Source organism: Eptatretus burgeri, chromosome 10, assembly GCF_056783735.1.
Source record: "Eptatretus burgeri isolate ZD-2024b chromosome 10, Ebu_testis_v1, whole genome shotgun sequence".
NCBI lineage: Eukaryota > Metazoa > Chordata > Myxini > Myxiniformes > Myxinidae > Eptatretus > Eptatretus burgeri.
Window position 1 is genome coordinate 100258399 of NC_140970.1, and position 19553 is coordinate 100277951.

The 19553-nt window shown below is 44.2% G+C and overlaps 2 protein-coding genes across 3 annotated transcripts in view; one reads left to right on the forward strand and one right to left on the reverse strand.

Annotated features, from left to right (window-relative positions):
• Positions 1-19553, reverse strand: part of LOC147019276 (inosine-5'-monophosphate dehydrogenase 1-like) — a 315330-nt gene that overhangs the window by 113879 nt on the left and 181898 nt on the right. The gene's annotated exons all lie outside the window — the stretch shown is intronic.
• On the forward strand, positions 465-18689 carry LOC147019279 (uncharacterized). Of its 2 annotated transcripts, XM_085899641.1 has the most exons (6): positions 465-637; positions 2754-3166; positions 7959-8042; positions 9900-10063; positions 12017-12169; positions 18474-18689. In XM_085899641.1, exons 1-6 carry the CDS (start codon positions 579-581, stop codon positions 18576-18578), a joined length of 978 nt encoding a protein of 325 aa, XP_085755767.1. In that variant the 5' UTR covers positions 465-578; the 3' UTR covers positions 18579-18689. The 2 variants fall into 2 exon arrangements, with proteins under 2 accessions (XP_085755767.1, XP_085755768.1); XM_085899642.1 differs by lacking the exon at positions 7959-8042 and having other exon boundaries at positions 466-637.

Genomic DNA, 19553 nt, shown 5'->3' on the forward strand with positions numbered 1-19553 from the left:
AATGATTCACCGCGACCCGCTTTCCGTTATGTTTGTGTGAGAAAGTGTTCAAATCGACGTTCACTTTCAACACAAACTTAACATTCAATATCCAACATCTCGCTGGAATTTGTCACGTGAGTCGAAATAATTCTGTTGCTCGTGGGCGTCCCAAGATGGCGCTCGTGGGCGTCCCAAAATGGCGCTTGGTGGCGACAAATTCGTCCCGCCCATAATCTTTCAAGTCTTGGATCCAATTCAATGAAATGATGCCGTCACAATTAAATAAATAAATTCCTGAGAATCTTTTATCTTCACTTTCAAAACAGATTTTTTTAACACAATCGGGATGGGATTTATAAACGTGTGGTTTGTAATTTTAATATTTTATAATTACAGGAGATATGCAACGTCCAATCTGTGTGTTTTATCCGTTATAATGTGATACAATGCGGGGACGCGTTCACGGTGGGGAGTTGTCTGTGACGTAACATTCTGTGACGTCATAAACACGACAATACAACCAGATGATGTTCTCTGGAAACGTGTTCGTCCGTTCATTGTGACACGAACTCCGGTGTTGTTCACAACGAGCGATCATGTCGCGATTTTTCAAGAGGATTAAGAGAGTTTTTTGTCCTTGTGTGAAGGAACAAAGGTAATTATTTAATAATGAGTGTGTTTTGTAATGTTCTGTTGGTTCGTTAGTGAAGTTTGATGTGAATGTGGAATCGTTTCCTTGTTTAACGTAATGTGTGTACAAGGATGTCCATGAGATGGAGATCAATGGAGAAGGATGGAGTGTGTAAACTCGGTTCACATCGTGTGCAAACTAGGTTCATATCGTGTATTAACTAGGTTCACATCGTGTGTTAACTAGGTTCACATCGTGTGTTTACTGGGTTCACATCGTGTGTTAACTGGGTTCACATCGTGTGTTAACTGGGTTCATATCGTGTGTTAACTGGGTTCACATCGTGTGTTAACTGGGTTCACATCGTGTGTTAACTGGGTTCACATCGTGTGTTAACTGGGTTCACATCGTGTGTTTACTGGGTTCACATCGTGTGTTAACTGGGTTCACATCGTGTGTTAACTAGGTTCATATCGTGTGTTAACTAGGTTCACATCGTGCGCTAACTTGGTTCACATCGTGTGTTAACTTGGTTCACATTGTGCGTTAACTAGGTTCACATCGTGTGTTAACTAGGTTCACATCGTGCGTTAACTAGGTTCACATCGTGTGTTAACTAGGTTCACATTATGTGTTAACTTGGTTCACATCGTGTGTTTACTAGGTTCACATCGTGTGTTAACTAGGTTCACATCGTGTGTTAACTCGGTTCACATCGTGTGTTAACTAGGTTCACATCGTGCGCTAACTTGGTTCACATCGTGTGTTAACTAGGTTCACATCGTGTGTTAACTAGGTTCACATCGTGCGCTAACTTGGTTCACATCGTGTGTTAACTAGGTTCACATCGTGTGTTAACTTGGTTCACATCGTGTGTTTACTAGGTTCACATCGTGTGTTTACTGGGTTCACATCGTGTGTTAACTAGGTTCACATCGTGTGTTAACTTGGTTCACATCGTGTGTTAACTTGGTTCACATCGTGTGTTAACTAGGTTCACATTGTGTGCAAAGTAGGTTCACATCGTGTGTTAACTAGGTTCATATCGTGTGTTAACTAGGTTCACATCGTGTGTTTACTGGGTTCACATCGTGTGTTTACTGGGTTCACATCGTGTGTTTACTGGGTTCACATCGTGTGTTAACTAAGTTCACATCGTGTGTAACCTAGGTTCACATCGTGTGTAACCTAGGTTCACATCGTGTGTAGCCTAGGTTCACATCGTGTGTTAACTGTGTTCACATCGTGTGTTTACTGGGTTCACATCGTGTATTTACTGGGTTCACATCGTGTGTTTACTAGGTTCACATCGTGTGTTAACTGTGTTCACATCGTGTATTTACTGGGTTCACATCGTGTGTTAACTGTGTTCACATCGTGTGTTTACTGGGTTCACATCGTGTGTTAACTGGGTTCACATCGTGTGTTTACTGGGTTCACATCGTGTGTTTACTGGGTTCACATCGTGTGTTTACTGGGTTCACATCGTGTGTTAACTGGGTTCACATCGTGTGTAACCTAGGTTCACATCGTGTGTTTACTGGGTTCACATCGTGTGTTAACTGGGTTCACATCGTGTGTTTACTGGGTTCACATCGTGTGTTAACTAGGTTCACATCGTGTGTTAACTAGGTTCATATCGTGTGTTAACTAGGTTCACATCGTGCGCTAACTTGGTTCACATTGTGCGTTAACTTGGTTCACATCGTGTGTTAACTAGGTTGCATCATTGGTTTGGGGCACGGCTAAGCCGCTGATGCAGTGCCCCTTTGACCAGTTTCCTGGTGCTCATTTTGTTAATCTCAGAAGGATGACAGGCTGAGTCAACCCTGTGATGTTAATTCAGTGAAGAACGGGTCTCGAACTCAGAGCCCTCGGATCCCAAGCCACCACCATAACCGCTAAGCCAACACCAGGTTATGATAACTAGGTTAATGAGGCAGTGATGGGTCAACAGGCAGACCCTACACGTGGTAACAAACAAGGAATGATGAATAATGGGTGTGAAGAGGTTTGTAACATGAGGATCGTATCCTGAGACGAGGTCGGAGTCCTGTAAACCAGGTTATAAAAGGATTATCTCTGTGATTTAATCGTTTAAACATTTAATGTTTTTCTTTTTCTTGTTCACCATTCACAGGTCATCTGTTCCTGACGTGACGAAACCACCAAAGGTAAAACGGACGAGAAAATGGTGGCAGTTGGGACGAAGGAATCGGAGAGAGGAGGATCTTTCAAAGGGAAGAAACCATGTTGGATCTTCAAATGTCGATCCTGCTTCTCCGAACCAAACACAAGATACACCTGGATCAACACCGCAAGGTGTTCGGGAGGGAGAACCAACCACGCCCACCCCTACAGACCACGCCCACCCGTACACAACAGACCACGCCCACCCCTACACAACAGACCATGCCCACCCCTACACAACAGACCACGCCCACCCCTACAGAACAGACCACGCCCCCAATACGTCATCGCCGTGTCCTCCTCCTCCTCCTCCTCCTCCATCTCCAGCATCGCTTGATTACCTCAGACCATCTTCATCCAAAAGTACAAACACCCTTTCTCTCCCTCTCTCCATGTAAAACTGTGTTGATAATTACTTTTTCACTCGAGTCGTGAATCTCCTGAATATTTCCTCAATTTACTGGATGTCGAGACGTGAATCATTACTTGTTTCATCCTGGAATCGCTTCACTCCAAAACATGACAGAACATTTATTTTTGTGACAAAAGTACCAAACTTGGTATCCGACTTCCTGTGACCATACCGAACGATTTTACAAGGGGAGCCCGAGTCGGCCCCTCATGACTCGGCTTCGGCAGCCATTTTCCAAGATGGCCGCCATTGTGGGGTCGGGGAGGACAAGCATCTCCACATAAAAGGAGTATATATTAATGAAACGGCGATTTTAACGTCTGTTTAAACGCTTCTCGTGATATACAATAAAATTTCACTATAACACATTTCACCAAATTGCATTTTGTTCAAAATGGCTTTAAAATGGCGAGAAACTTAATATCGGGGGAACGGCAACAACAACGTCTATATTGTCTGTACTGTAATTTTTTTGAAATTAATTTTCCCATAAACTTCCCCATATTGACCTTTGTAGAATCCTGAACTTCTTGGAAAAAAAAAAATCTGAAATTACGATTTTATAGCAGATTTTGTTCGTCGTTGCCATGGCAACCGAACCCCAGATTTCACAAAAAAGTACTTCTCGCAGGTTTAACGGTGACGGACGTCACAAAATTATTGACACAACATTTTTTTTTTTACATTATGCATTTTTCAGATAATGTCAAAGTATTCTGTCTTGTTGAATAAATTTAAAATTAAATGCATAGAGCGTTGGTATCGGTGATCGAGAGGGTTTGATTGGATGTCGCCGTTCATCAGTGTGTGACTTCGTCTCCCTCACACATGGCATGGACACTTGTACAAGGCGCTGCATGGCAAATCGGACTTCATGTGTTTACAAGTCCTGCACTTCTTCTTGCAGCCACATTTAATAAGTTCTTGGTATTACCAGCCGACCATTGCGGTGGTGTAATCCACACCGGGTACCATCGAATCCCATCTTTGCGCCACCCGAATTCTGCTGGCGACGGAAGTAATGGCGTGGTCTCGCTGCCTGTTCATATTCCAGTCTGATCGACTGCCCGCTTCAGATGCTGATCCAAGGCATCCTGGAATATGTAGTCAAGGTTTCGGATTGGAACATGTGCTTCAACCAAAATTCAGGGTTCGATGAACAGAATTTTAATTGAGGATTCGTTTCCGGTTCTACAGTAAACCTCTCAAACCCTGAATAATATTGGAGCTCACCTGTGTGGGCGGAATTCGATCCAATGAGGATTTATCGTGATGACGGAAGAGATCTTTTCTGCAGGGGTTGACCGACGATAAGGTGCTGGATCGATCGTACAGCTTGACTATGTATTGCTAAATAAGTTTGAAAGGAGCTTCATTTGTGTGAAGATTACAGAACCGGTGATCGGAGATGAACATGAACGCATCATTCACTTCCTCAAAGTCCATCCATACCTTGTACGCCGTCTTCTTACCAATGCCCACGAAGGCAGACGTGGTGTCACAACCGGTCAAGCTGTGGAATATTGGTAGACGCCGGGACGCACGATATCCAAGGTCCGAACAAATGTCGTTGACTTTGTAGTACGTGAAGTTCTTTCCCATTCCGAAGGGCGACCCATAGAACCAGATCCGGACAGCGACTCAGAAGTTTGTGGAATTGTCTAATCAGGATGACGACGACATCACTATCGACTGTGCGTACTTATATCCGGGTAAATCCATGGTCCAGAGAATCGATCGGATGAACTAACATCCGACTGTCAGCCTCTTCATGAGAACAATCAGACATGGGATCACCTCCAATGGATATCACATTGACACCTGGAAAACAAGAAATATCGAGTAAACATTTAATGTTGACGATGTAATTGAGTGGAAAGTTGTTGTACATTGGACTTATGCCACTTGGCACGGTTGGTAACAAAGCATTCTGCAGTTCCGCTGTTCCTGTACTGGACATCAACGGGGAACGAATTGAGCCGGCGAAATTGTTCAACGTTTTGAAAATATTGGGAGTACGGCTCCACGTGAAATTTGGAATCTAACGGGCACCTTAGATCGTCGGCTGTCTCCCTCTGGCATACGATGCATATATGGCCCAGGTGATCGGCCGCGGAGTTTGCGTAAAACACACTCCTGGTGAAGGGACCTGAAATTTATAGTTACACAAAAATAAATTCTATGAAAAACAAACATTTTAACAAGCCGAGATCATTCCACAAAAATAGGACAATTGCCACTTGTGAATTCGAGCCAGGTAAACGGTAACTAGAACCATACAAGACATAAAATTATTGTTTTGACTGTTCAGCTTTGGTATGACATCTTGGGGTATAAAAATCATTCTGTAGGTATGTAATTAGTTATAACGTAAAAACTGCTGAGTCAATTGAACGACAGCCAGGCGAATCTTTATCAGGATAGTAGGAGTGGTCCAGAATTCTTGAAAAAGGTACTCATGGCCCCTAAAATTTCCCATTGAATCACAGATAGTACCTCTGAATTTGAGAATTCCTGCCCCATCGCCATTTTGACTCTGCAATTTGCAATTTGCATAAATCAAATGGACAGTAGGTATGGCGTAGTCGGCACTGTCTGTTCAAGTTGCAACCGTTTTTACTTTTTTCCTATTTCTCTATGATGCCTCATCTGATTGAGTTGTAAACTTCACCAATATAGATGTTAACATTGTGCCAAATGAAGTCACAAAAGGCCTCCTGTTCAAAAAAGCTCAGTAATTTTTTGAAATTTCCTAATGCATTCACGCAGATGGAAATTGTGAAATTGAAACATGAAGCTTGTGAAACAGTCTTTTAATGAAGCATTTTTGCACAGGAGACCTTTTGTGACTTCATTTGGCACAGGGTTAAAATCTACATCAGCAAAGTTTACAAGTCAATAAAGCATCAGAGAGAAATTTTACAAAAGTAAAACGGTAGCAACTTGATTTCGAACAGACGGACAGTAGGTAGGCCCACGTAATTTTCATGGCATGAAATTGGTCAGAAACCCAGACTAAATTTGCGTGATAAGGTAGGAGAAACAAACGCTATTCTCAGAAAATACTTCATGAGGAGTGTTCTCCGCAACAGGCCTAAAATTCATGGCCGAGGGTGTGGGGAGACCGACTGATGATGGATGGCACGGTGGGCTGCAGCAGTCGGTGATAAAAGCAACACAATACCCGTCAGGATGCAAGAAGTGACCAGATTATTCCAAATCCATCAAAATGAATGTTTATTAATTAGCGAAATCTGATAACTGTCACTATATAGTCATGTTAGTCACCTATTCTGAGCAAAAATGATCGAGAAAACTTCGAATTTCCAACTTACCTGCGCATAAGCTGCCATTTTGTTGCAAGTTGTCCCATCCTCCAGCGGGAAAAAGGAGCACAATTTGGGCGTGATTTTTCTTTCGCTTTCAAAAACCACAAAAAAACATCTCTTGCCCGGGATCCCCTTCTAAATTTGTATTTCATCGTCTGAAGAAGCCGAATGCCAAGTTTGACACTTTTGTCATAAAAATTAATGTTTTCATGTTAAGCGACTACACTATAACCCTCTTCACGATCCTGGAACTTCCTTGGTGAGGAAAACAATGGATGTTTAGCACAACGCGTCTCCAGTGTAGACTCGAACTGGTTGATAGTAGTTTGATTGATGACGCATCCCGTAAGTTCATCTCCACCACAACTACCAACAATCTACGAGGTGTTGGTTGTTCTTTCAGCCTCCTCCGGTATCACAGGGGAAGGTTTATTGCTGCTGTTTCTCCAATTCGAGACCCCAATTTGTGTGATACCACAGAGTTTCTTACACCCCGAGGAGAACTAAACCGCCATCTTGAAAAAGAAAAGATAATTCTTCCTTCTCCCTCAATCTCTGGACTGTATCAATGTCTGAGCTTCATCTCGGAGCCGACAGAGACTTTCGGAATGAAATGGTGCATCAACAATGGGAATACAATGTATGCCATGGTGACATGGCGTTTTATTGACCTTGACCTAATTTTAAGTTTGTGACACAATTATGAACATTTAAACATGTTTCACTAAACCTCGATTTAGGTTTCTGTTCAGAACGAAATTGCCTTCCCCAGATCGCCTCGACTCCAGAGGGACTCACATTTACATTTAATTTACATCGTGTCGCTCCGGGTTAAAGGTCAAGTTCAAATGGTGGTCTAAAAAAAAAAAACTTGTTTTTTTGTCATCGCTCAATTTTGGGAATGCGGAATCACTAAGACCACTTGGCCTTCCAAGATATTATTACATCAACATAGTGTACCTGCACTGAAGTTGTACACCTGGTATTTGATTTGTTTCCTTGACCTACTTTTTTGCATTGTGACCTACTTAATGAAAAACACCTTTTTGATCAGAACTTGAATAAGTTTCCTCCGATTTTAATAATTATAAATTTCATGGGTAGATTGTAGATGGAGACACGTTTTATTCTTTTGCACTCTTTCCATAAATGTTGAAGGTCAAGGTCATGTGGTGGTCAGAAAAAATATGGCAGTCACTGGATCAAGGGAAATTTGTGCTGCAGATATCAAGTTTAAATTGATGATGGTTCACCTCAACTGCCATCTCCCCCTCATTCCGCCACCACCACAACATGTGAAGATCAGTGTTCCACACCCACCGGGACCGTCAATGTTATCCTGGCAATGGAAAACTTCTCTGAACCATTTTTTCCCCACTTAATGTTTGCCTGAAACAGTTGTTGATATCCACAGGTGACGGTCAAGATGTGAGTAATGATAACGAAGAACTTGCTGGGAAAGAAAACATGCAGATCCAAGGTGCTGGTGATGTATGTGGTGAGCCAGGTGACAAGGTTTAAACTATCAAACTACTATCAAGCCAGGTGACAGATTAATGATCATGGTGGATGTGCCGAAGGTAATTGATGATTACGTTTTCGTGAAAATCAAGAGAACATTTAGAATTTCAAAGTTAACACTTTCAAACTTGTCTCCCTCCACTAAAGGCTGGTGGTGCCTTGTTACGTCTGTATCTGGTGAATGCTCCCCCTCCATCTCTTTCCTCACTTCAAATGTCACCACAGCTATCTCTGCTTGTGAGAAGGCTGAATGCCTCAATTCTGTGTCTGCTTCCAAATTTTGCATCTCCAGCCCCTCACACTCGGTACCAATCCTTCCCTGTCGTCCCCAACTACTTGTACTCTGTGTCTTTTGCACCTGAGAAGGTGGAGAAGGTTGTTCAACCCTCGACTCTGGCTCTGCAATGGGACCCAATGGCATCAGCTCATGTGTCCTAAAATCCTGCTCTGCTGCTCTTCCCCCATCCTCTGTCTGCCATTTTCACCATATCATTTTCTCTCTATGATGAGAGTAAATGTCTCAACTGCTTAGAAATCCACCAACATCACTGCATTCCATAAAAAAGGTGGAAAACTGATCCCCTTCACTGCAGACCTCTCATCTTACTTCTAATCACCATCAAGGTCATGGAATCCACAATCTCAGTTGATATGAAATCCTTTCTTTTCTCCAACAACCTCATCTCAGATCACAAATTTGTTTCAGATCAGGTCACTTCACCTTGGACTTGCTGTTTTTACTCATCCAACAATGGACGGAGACCCTCAATGTCAGACGTGAGATCAGGGCCGTCTCTTTGGACATGTCTTGTGCTTTTAATACAGTCTGGCATCCTGCCTTACTTTCCAAACTGTCTTCCGATGGCGCATCCATGGCCAACTCCACACATGGCTTCCAAACTTCCTCGACTCTCGTAGACAAGGTGTGGCTCTTCTCAGAATCCTTTCATCTCCTCTCCCTGTCAAGAGTGGAGTGCCCCAAGGCAGTGCTCAGGGTCCAGTCCTATTCCTGATCTTCATTAATGATCTCTCTGACTCTCTGGAAAATGTTCTTTATTGTTTTCTCTTGACTCTGCCCTCTGCCATGATATCCCTCATCCTTCATTCAGGCAGGCTGTAGCCTCTTCCCTCTCTTCAGACCTTGATAAAATCACAAGCTGGTCAAACACTTGGAATATGTCTTTTAATCCTGACAATTCTAACACTCTCTCCATCTCTTTCAGAAAGGACCATCTGGCAACTGTACCTCCTCCCCCATCTACTTTCTGAACAATCCTCTTGCGGAAGTTCAGTCATTCAAACTCCTGGGTCTCACCCTCAGCCATGATCTTTCTTGGGCAAACCACATTTCAAAGTTGGCCTGCAAAGCTGGCTGCCGACTGGGCATCCTCCGTCGTTTAAAGTCCTTCTTTGGCATACCTGAACTCCTATCCACATACAGAGTGTTCGTCCACTCAACCTTCTTTCTATCTTCCCTCTCTCTGCATTACAGCGTCAATCCATGAAAGATGACACCTTCCGTTATCCCGTTGGCTTCATTGGCCTGAAAAATCCGTTCCTGTTGTGCAACTTGAATTGTGTGGTCCAGTGTTTGGCCAATACTCCAGATGTGCTGGCCTACTTTATTGGTAAGTTCATCACCAAGCAGGGTCTTGCCCTTGTTTCTCTTTACAACAATGTGGAGTTTGAAATGTATTTGAGTGGAGATTGGTGATTTTCATCAGTGATCCCAGTGACACAACAAACCCAGCACAACAGCAAGGTCTGAACAAGATCAGGAAACCTCGTTGTCTGCTCTTCCGTTCACTGTCCTCTTTTGTCATTCCTCCGGCAGGAATGAACTTTGACAGTGGTGGCTTTGGAAACCTAACAAAGTTCTTCAGTCAACTCCTCACGGCCATTTGGAACAAGGACAAGTTCTCTGTTGATGGTAAAGTCCTGAAATTGTTCACCAACAAGAAAAAGACGGACTACTTTGTTAATCCAGTGGACTTCATGGTGAGCTCGGAATCCATTTTTTTTCATTCACTTTCACTTACAAGTTATCTTATTACCTTCACCAAAGTAGAGGGGATTGCATTTGGTTTTATATGTTTGTTTCTTTGATACTTTGCAAAAAAAAAAATTGGTTGCGAAGTTTATTGGTCTGCAGTGTTTGTCTGTTTGTCTGTCTGTCTGTTTCTCACACGATTTTTGGCCACAGTTTTCAGGCAATCATTCTGAATTTTTTTGTGTATAAGTGACCGACCTAAAAGAGCAATGCACAATTTTAAAGAAGATCCGAATCCTAATATGGATCCGGATACGAGAATTTTCAAAGTAATTCTTCACCATTGATAGATAGGACCAAAAATGATATGTAGCATAAATGATATCTCAAGAAGTTATGGACGGATTCGGTCGAAACATTGGGTGTGTGGACACATTGGGTGTGTGACGAGGATGAAGAGTCTCTATTTTGGTTGAGGTCCGGATCCAGATCTGGGCTATCAGTGGGATACAAAACGTAAACTCTTTAGCCTGGCGGAGGTCTGCGCTCTGCGGAGTGCCATTTCATTTTGCCAAGTGTCGCTCTGTGAGTGATTTTTCATTTGTTCCTTTGTCTGTTTCTCTGCACAGAGTGTGCTAACGTTGGACACCATCGCCACCTCGTGGTAGCCAGTCGGGCACATTCTCTTTTTTTTCAAACAAGTGCAACGAGAAAGTATGTGCAATAAGTTTGTGAGTGCGTCGAAACAGTATGTACAATTAGAATGTGATTTCGTCTACAAAGTATGTACAATTAGAATGTGAGTACGTCTACAATGTATGTACAATTATAATGGGAATACATCTTTAAAGTATGTACAATTAGAATGTGAATTCGTCTATAAAGTATGTACAATTATAATGTGAGTTCATCTATAAAGTATGTACAATTAGAATGTGAGTGTGTCTATAAAGTATGTACAATTAGAATGTGAGTATGTCTATAAAGTAAGTACAATTAGAATGTGAGTACATCCAGAAAGTATGTACAATTAGAATGTGAGTATGTCTATAAAGTATGTACAATTAGAATGTGATTTCGTCTACAAAGTATGTACAATTAGAATGTGAGTACGTCTACAATGTATGTACAATTATAATGGGAATACATCTTTAAAGTATGTACAATTAGAATGTGAGTTCGTCTATAAAGTATGTACAATTAGAATGTGAGTTCATCTATAAAGTATGTACAATTAGAATGTGAGTGTGTCTATAAAGTATGTACAATTAGAATGTGAGTTCGTCTATAAAGTATGTACAATTAGAATGTGAGTGTGTCTATAAAGTATGTACAATTAGAATGTGAGTATGTCTATAAAGTATGTACAATTAGAATGTGAGTATGTCTATAAAGTATGTACAATTAGAATGTGAGTTCGTCTATAAAGTATATACAATTGGAATGTGAGTATGTCTATAAAGTATATACAATTAGAATGTGAGTATGTCTATAAAGTATATACAATTAGAATGTGAGTATGTCTATAAAGTATGTACAATTAGAATGTGAGTTCGTCTATAAAGTATATACAATTGGAATGTGAGTATGTCTATAAAGTATATACAATTAGAATGTGAGTATGTCTATAAAGTATATACAATTGGAATATGAGCATGTCTATAAAGTAGGTACAATTAGAATGTGAGTATGTCTATAAAGTATATACAATTAGAATGTGAGTACGTGCACAGAATACGTACTATAAAACCACACAGAACAAGTCTGGACGAGGGTTTGCAATCTTTCCTTGTTTTCGATATTCATTGTGATTCGATTAAAAGTTTCAAATTTATAACTGATTCACACAGATTAATGTACAAAATATGACATTGATCAAAATATTACTTATTCTATCAACAATTATAAGAAGCTCCACTTGTTCAACAGCTTGTTTCCATGCCATCCCTTGTTCATAACAGGAGGCGATGTGCAAGGTGGCCCCCGACTTCAATGATCAGGAGCAGCATGACGCCCAAGAATGTCTGATGGTCATTCTTGATAAACTCTATGAGGAACTGAACCAGGTTCCTCCGTGCCACTTCAATATCAAGTTGAACCAGCTTCCTGACAATGTAACTATGAATTTCCACCCTTCATCAATTACATAATGGGAAACGTGGTATCTGTCCGTGAGTTCGTCTTTCTCCCGTTTCTGGTGGCCACTGTGCTTGAAAAGCTGAGCACGCAGGCAAACCTCAATGTTCAACCAGAAAAAGAGCATGATGACAAACAAGATACATTTTAAGCATATAAACACAACATGGAATTGGTTTGTTGAACATTGCGTTAAGATACGACCCTCAGTTTATCACCAAGTTGAACAAACCATGTCCGCATTCTTTATAGCAGTAGCCTCTATGAAAGTCTTTGAAGAAAGCTTGCAGTGCAAAGTCATAATTTAATGATCAACATTGTTTTAGCATTGTCACCTGAAAATAACATTCAATGATAAACTTCAAAGGTTCAAAATAACCTTAAATTTAATTATCGGTGGACTCGATGACATAATTCGTTCCAGGTGGAGCGTCCGCTCTGAGTCGAGGTGGTCGGTGTTTCAAACCCTGGCCAAATCATTCATTTAATTAAAGACTTCAAACATGATGAGTGGTGCTTCCTTGCTTGATGCCAAACATTTACAAAGGAGAGAGCTCATACTGTACCTACTGTCATATGTTGGCAACCATTGTGCAGGCTGGATTTGCTGAATGGTCTCTTTCTGTGTTGAAGTTATTTGGCCTTGGAAGGGAAGTCATTTGTGATATGTTGCAAACCGTAGTGTCTGTCCGTACGTTTGTCTATCTCCCGTTTATGGCGGCCACTTCCCAAGTTGCCTTTGAAAAGTTCAGCATTCACTTTTGAAATGGCGGGAGAACAGGCATGAATAATGTTGATGCCAAAAAATTTTCACAACCAGGATATTTTACCCTCTCTTTGTACAAATGGAACCAACGCCACCCGATGTTGCACCACCATTTCACAGTGAGCAGTATAAGTAGCTCAGAGCTTTGTCTCTGAGTGGAACCAGGAGTACAACGCAATTGACCTTTTTAAAGTCCATGGAATAATTTAAATTGATATAGTAACTCGCAGAGCCAGCCCGTCGCTTCACCAACAGACCAATTAGTCGTCGTGTTTGCCAAAAATTTTGGGTGAGAAGTAGGAGAAGGAAAGGATGACAAATTTATCCATGTATCGATCGCTTTCACCACTCATCCCACACCCCACTCCCCCTCATTTTCCAATTCCCTTCCCCCCCCCCACCCGTTTGCTCTGCCCTCCAAATTTACTCGTGTGAAGAGGGCTTGCACCTCAGCGTTGCCGGAATATAAAAGGAAATTGTAATACCCTTTGCCACCACCACCAGGTGGCACAACATGGCACACATTTGAATTAACGCTCCCTCCACTGCCCCCCACACCCCCTCGTGAGGCCAAGGTCATGTAGTCTGTTACTCCCCCACAAAACAGACAGACAGACAGACAGACAGACAGAGAGAGGGAGGGTGGGGTGGGGGGGGGGGTTGGAAAATTTTGCAAATAACAATACAATATACATCAGCTGGAACCATGTCGAAAAAACTCATCAGATACACAAGATCATGCTGCTGCTGTGTGGGAAGTTCATTTTGTCATATTGACTCAATGCCCCTTCTGACTGCCAACGTCTTCCACAATTTCATCAATGGACAGCTGATGCAGAAGGTCACTCTCAACGTTCATGAGTGTGAGAGAGATCAGTCTTTCCTGTCCCATCAATGTTCATTCAAACAGTGTCGTCGTGCACTTCTGGGATCTGCTGTCGTCTCCCCGCGGCGACGGTTCTTCGTACTCCGAAAGTCTGCTTGAAGAGCTGCTCCTCGTTTCAATGCTGCAGCTCAGAAGGTCCGCGCTTGGCCCAGTAATCAATGATCTCACCTGTTCTCAGTGATTAAAAGGCAAATTAGACGAGCAATTAATTTGTCTGTTTGATGAAGGATTAACTCGTATTTGGAAAATCATATTATATCGTATTTGAGTTTCTGTATTTTTCCTTCTTGATTTACTAATCAATCTTCTTCTTGTATAAAACTTGAAGGATTTAATTATTTCTGGAAATTTAAAGCTTTTCCTTGTGTCTCACCATTAATTCTGTCTCACCCCATGAGGACTTGTCCCTGCCCCATGAATCCGGTCTAACTAAACTAACCCTTCCCCCTAACTAGTGGTGTCCTGTGCCAGGGACAGGGAGGTCTTCCACCCCTTGCCCAGGGAATCCTGTTCACCCGAAGCGAGGCTTGCTTTTTTTTTTTTAATGCGTTCACCAGCACGGCAACTCGCAACCTGCGCTCTTTCCCCGTGACGTCATGGCAGCTGTTCGTGCACCTCGTCCCTTCTCGGACCGCACCATCCGGCAGGGATTTCCCCTCCTGCCGGATTCCAACCATGCAGCCACGACGTCACCCTGCGCATTAAAAACAAGCCTCGCGTTTCGAGGGATTCCCCACGCGAGCACATGTGCTCTGCTCGTCGGAGCTTTACACACACGCTCGCGTGGAGAACCCATCCGGTCCAAATTAATTCTCCAGCCTACCTTCTGTCCGTCTACGGGGTCGGCTCGAATCCACCGCGGCGTTTCCGGACCGGATTTCACTCGCGCAAGCGCGCATGTGGTGGGCTCGTGCGTAGCACAGCACGGATCCCGCGCGCGCTGCTGTGCAAACCCGGCGCGGTCCCCAAAACAGCTACGGCCACTACTCGGCCTTTGTCCACCGTCAGGCACCATCGTCGTCGCACTCTTGCGCACAAACTCCCATGTGCCACGACGCTCACACACTTCGACATGACATTCACACCGGGACATGCGGTTGCATGTTCGCGCATGCCAACCGCCATCTCCCTCATGTACAGCGACCTCACACACGCTGTCTCTCTCACACTCGGCCATTCACTTACTCGCGCCGTTTCACTCACACATTTCGAAACCACACAAACTGTTTCCCTCGCACACGCTGTTCCTTCCACACTCGGTGTTTCCTTTACACACACCTTTTCACTCACGCACGCCATTTCACTCGCACACGTGGTTCCACTCGCACACAGTGCATCATCCACACACGGTGTTTCATCCACACACGGCGTGCTCGAAGGCACGCATTTCGGCAAACTCGCAACCACGCACACCATTTTACTCACACACGGCCTTCCACTTGCACAGGGGGTTTCACGCACACACACCTTTTCACTCACGCTCACTGTTCTAACACACAGCCTTTCACCCCTGCTATGCACGCTTTTCAGCACACATTTTACCAAACTAGTGAACACACACACACCGGGACATTCACAATGGGGAATTGTGCCACAAGGGATTCCGGGGCCTTCACACCCCCCAAGCTCCATGTGTACCCGTCAACAGCACTCGCCCCCTCTACCTCGCAAAGCTCGACCGGACCCACCTGGTCGAGATCCACTTCAAGGGAGCATAGCGTCTCCCTCCATTCCTTTCGCTATCAGGCTGCTTGCACCGGGTCACGACACATTCCCCGAGCTCCCCCTCATACACCATGCAGCGACGACGTCACCCTGCGCATTAAAAACAAGCCCCGCGTTTCGAGGGATTCCCCACACGAACACTGCGCCCATTTTGCCCATTTCACAGCCCCCGCCGCTGCGCCCATTTTGGACTCTGGGTTTGTTTGTGGGGGAAATTCAACCAGCATCATAGGCATGTTCTACATGGTCATTTCGTCTTGGGCCATAGACTCTAACATTTCTAAATCCATTTCTATTACCCCCTGCTCCCGTTCGCCTTGAATGGCCATCTTGCGTATCGGAATAATTTTTAAAAGCCTGTAATTTGGGGAACACGGAGGGTTGCTTCGCACACCCTTGATCCGATTCCCGCTAATTTTGTTTGGAGACGGGAGAGTTTGTTTCCCGCTCGCTGACACCAGTGTTACGAATTCTCGCCCGCTGGCATGCGAACAGCCGCGTTGAGCCAAATCTCGGCCATACGCCCACCGGACGGACTATTCAGTCGCGACTTTCTGGAAACAATGCCGAAAACCAGTCATGGGTGTGCTCTAAGCACACCGCAACCTTGTCCGCACTCTACCCGCACTACAGGGTCCGATCGCCAAATAATCGATTTCCCTAATTATTCACGCGGGTAGATTACCGAGAGATTGTACCTCAGCGAGGCCTGCTTGGACACAAGCCGCTTAAGCAGCTCGCTCCGTTTTGGGATAACCGAGCAGGGTATTATCGCGAGGCCTCGCTGGACCCGATTCTATTATCGGCTATTAAAAAGCCCGCTATTATTCCGAAATGCAATACGGCAGTTCAATGGCGGGAAAATGACGCGACGAACAGGTCAACATTCAAACGAGCACATTTATTCACACACGTATGCAGTCAGGTATTCATGCAGGCACGTATACAAGCATGCACATATGCAATTATACAGCCAACAAAAACAATGCAAAGGAACTACGACCGTTTATTTATTCTTTACACACTTATCAGTTCTACTTATCGGACTCGGTGCCACAACTTTCATACAAAGAAAAGCAATGAAAAAACCCCCTCAAAGACAAGGGGGTAGACTGGACCTCTCGGGGTCTTTATGACATGGAGCTTTGAGGACCGAACGAGCTCCAAGAGGCCACGCAGGTTACCCTCCTTGCTGGGGCGTCCCGCAATGTTCCGTCCCCACGGCAGCTAGCGTAACCGCGGCTCGGCCGCGGCCAGGTGATTCGGGCCCCAGCCGGCAATGCCTGAGAGGAACGAACGGGTCTTTGCTCTTTCTGAGTTGATGCTCTCTTTAAGAACCCGTCCGTCCCTCAGCGATGCTCAGACTGTTCCGAAGCCCAATCACCTCAGACCGTTTGGTGCTGGTTGGCGAGCTCTCTCCGACTCGCACACGAACACACAGATCCGCGCAGCACAGCAGGCTTGGCCGTGCCCGTCTTTCCTCCGCTCTCCTCAGCTTCTCCACCGACTTCAGGCTTCAGGCTCCAGGCTCCAGGCGCTCCGAACCCCGACAGACACTCCACCGACTCACCCGCTTGGCGCTCCGTTTATATGGGGTCCGTGAGGCGAGATCTGATCTCTGCACTCTCAACTCTGAAACCCACTGGCTCCGCCCCTCTCGCTCTCTTGATCCGAATCTCGGACGAAGCTTGCACAGAGCGGATGTGCGCGAGATCACCGACTTGCGCGGCGAGCAGATGTGTGCGAGATCACCGACTTGAGTGGCAAGCGGACGTGCGCGAGATCACCGACTTGCGTGGCGAGCAAACCCCCGCATCTGCCTGCAGCGCCGCCGTTCAATGCGGACTCGCCGTGGCTGGCACAAAGATGGCGTCACTTCGGAGATGAAGGTGAGGTGATGTTTTTTGTGTTGATCTATTGGGGGAGATGTGGATTAGGGGATGGTGAGATGTTGTTGTGAAGGCGGTTGTGGAGAGGTTGGTTGGTGGTTGGCGTACAGGAGAAGGTGGTTGGTGGTTGGCATGGTGGAGAAGGTGGTTGGTGGTTGGCGTGGTGGAGAAGGTGGTTGGTGGTTGGCATGGTGGAGAAGGTGGTTGGTGGGTGGCATGGTGGAGAAGGTGGTTGGTATTGCGGAGAGGGTGGTTGGTGGTTGGCGATGTGGTTGGTCCAAAATAACGATAGTAAAAGAAAAACGGCTACCTCAAAGATCACAGCCCGGGCGACACGAATAAAGCCCTTTCGACAACGGTGGGGAAATCTATCTGAACACAGACTTATCGGCATAACTGATCTAAGGACCTATATGGTGCTCTGCGAATTTCCACAGCCATAACAATATATATATATATATATATATATATATATATATATATATATATATATATATATATATATATATATTTGAACTTTAGCAATATGCATGTTTTTGCTTCATGTCCCTAATTCGGGTTATTTTTATTTTCAGGAGCAATCGAGGTAGCGGTCTGTTGATATTAATTTTCCATCAAAGGAAACTGGAAATTAACGTTTTCACCTAATGGACTCCGACGATGACCGCTCTCCATTGGGAGACGAGCGTCTGTCCCATTTGGGCTTTTCATTGTCAGTACTAGCAAGAAGGGAATCAATATGTCATGAATAGGTTTTTTTTTTTGGTTTGGTTTGCCTATTGCCCTCTGTAGGTTATGGTGGGAATTTGGACTTTGGTCTCACCTGCTCTTGTGTCTCGCCTGCAAAGCACCGATTTGCCAGTTTATTGTCAGGCTGAGAGTCACACCCAAACCAGACAGTTTGAAAGGAAGTGCTCTGTCTGTCTGTGCACCATCATGTCAGACATATTATCATAATACTGTACTGATAAAATGGTTCTCATAAGTAACTGATCTTTGTTGCTTTGTTCTCTCAGCCACGAGTTTCACACCAGACCTGCAAGAAAATCATTGGAAGGACCAGATGGAGGGAGAAGTGTTGTTTCAGAAGAGTGAATTCTAGGGGTGGTGGGAGTGGTTGAGGACATTGTTTGGTGGAAGATGTTACTGCAATATGTATAATTTTTTTCAACCTTTTATTGCACAATCCTGTACATCTGTCATTTGAAAAATAAATCATAATAATTATCTTCCATGTTGTGTTTCCTTAATATGTGAGATTTTACTGTTTGCCGCATGATGTCCAGGATCTCCTCTTCTTGATGAGATGTTATTGATGCAGTGGGGTTCTCAAAACTGGGCTTAAGGTGAGCGTGTTTGGAATGAAAGTGTTAAGTTGGGTGGGTGTTCAGTGTTCGCAGAAGCTGATCATATTCGTGCAGTCAAAGTTGGGGCTCAACCCCCGGCGGCTCATTCATCACAAGGATATACCAGATGTGAGACCACCATCCTCCGTCACTTAAGACTCTTTAGAACCCTAGTATCCTTAAGACCCTTTGGAATGCTTCGACCTTTCAAGACGTTTTAGTTGCTTTTGATCCCCAAAACACTTAAGCCCCTTCGTCCCTTAAACCTCTTAAGACCCCACTAGACCCCATACAGACCTAAGACCCACTGGAACCCAAAGACCCTACAGACCACATTTAACCCATACACTCACAAAGACCCTATAAACACACAGTTAGACCCATTAGAACCCCTAAAACTTTCCAGACTCATTTTTACCCTTTCAGCCTGGAGACCTTCATATTTTTCAGACCTGTTGGGAACCTTGAGACGACTTGAGACAATTCTGAATCTTTAGACCTTAAATTACACCCTTGAGACACCTTCGACCTTTTTCATACCCTTTGGACCTTTTCAGACCTTTTGACGTGTTTACACATTTACACCAAGAAAAAGAGCAATCAGAGATTACAGACCCTCGCCAGGACCTGTTTTGTGCGGTGTTTGTGTCGTTTTGTGTGGAGTTTGTGTTCTGGTGTGCTCCATAATTAATAACCGACCAAGCCGGTGTTATGGCTAAATATCAAAGATAAAACTGTAGAGTGAGACCC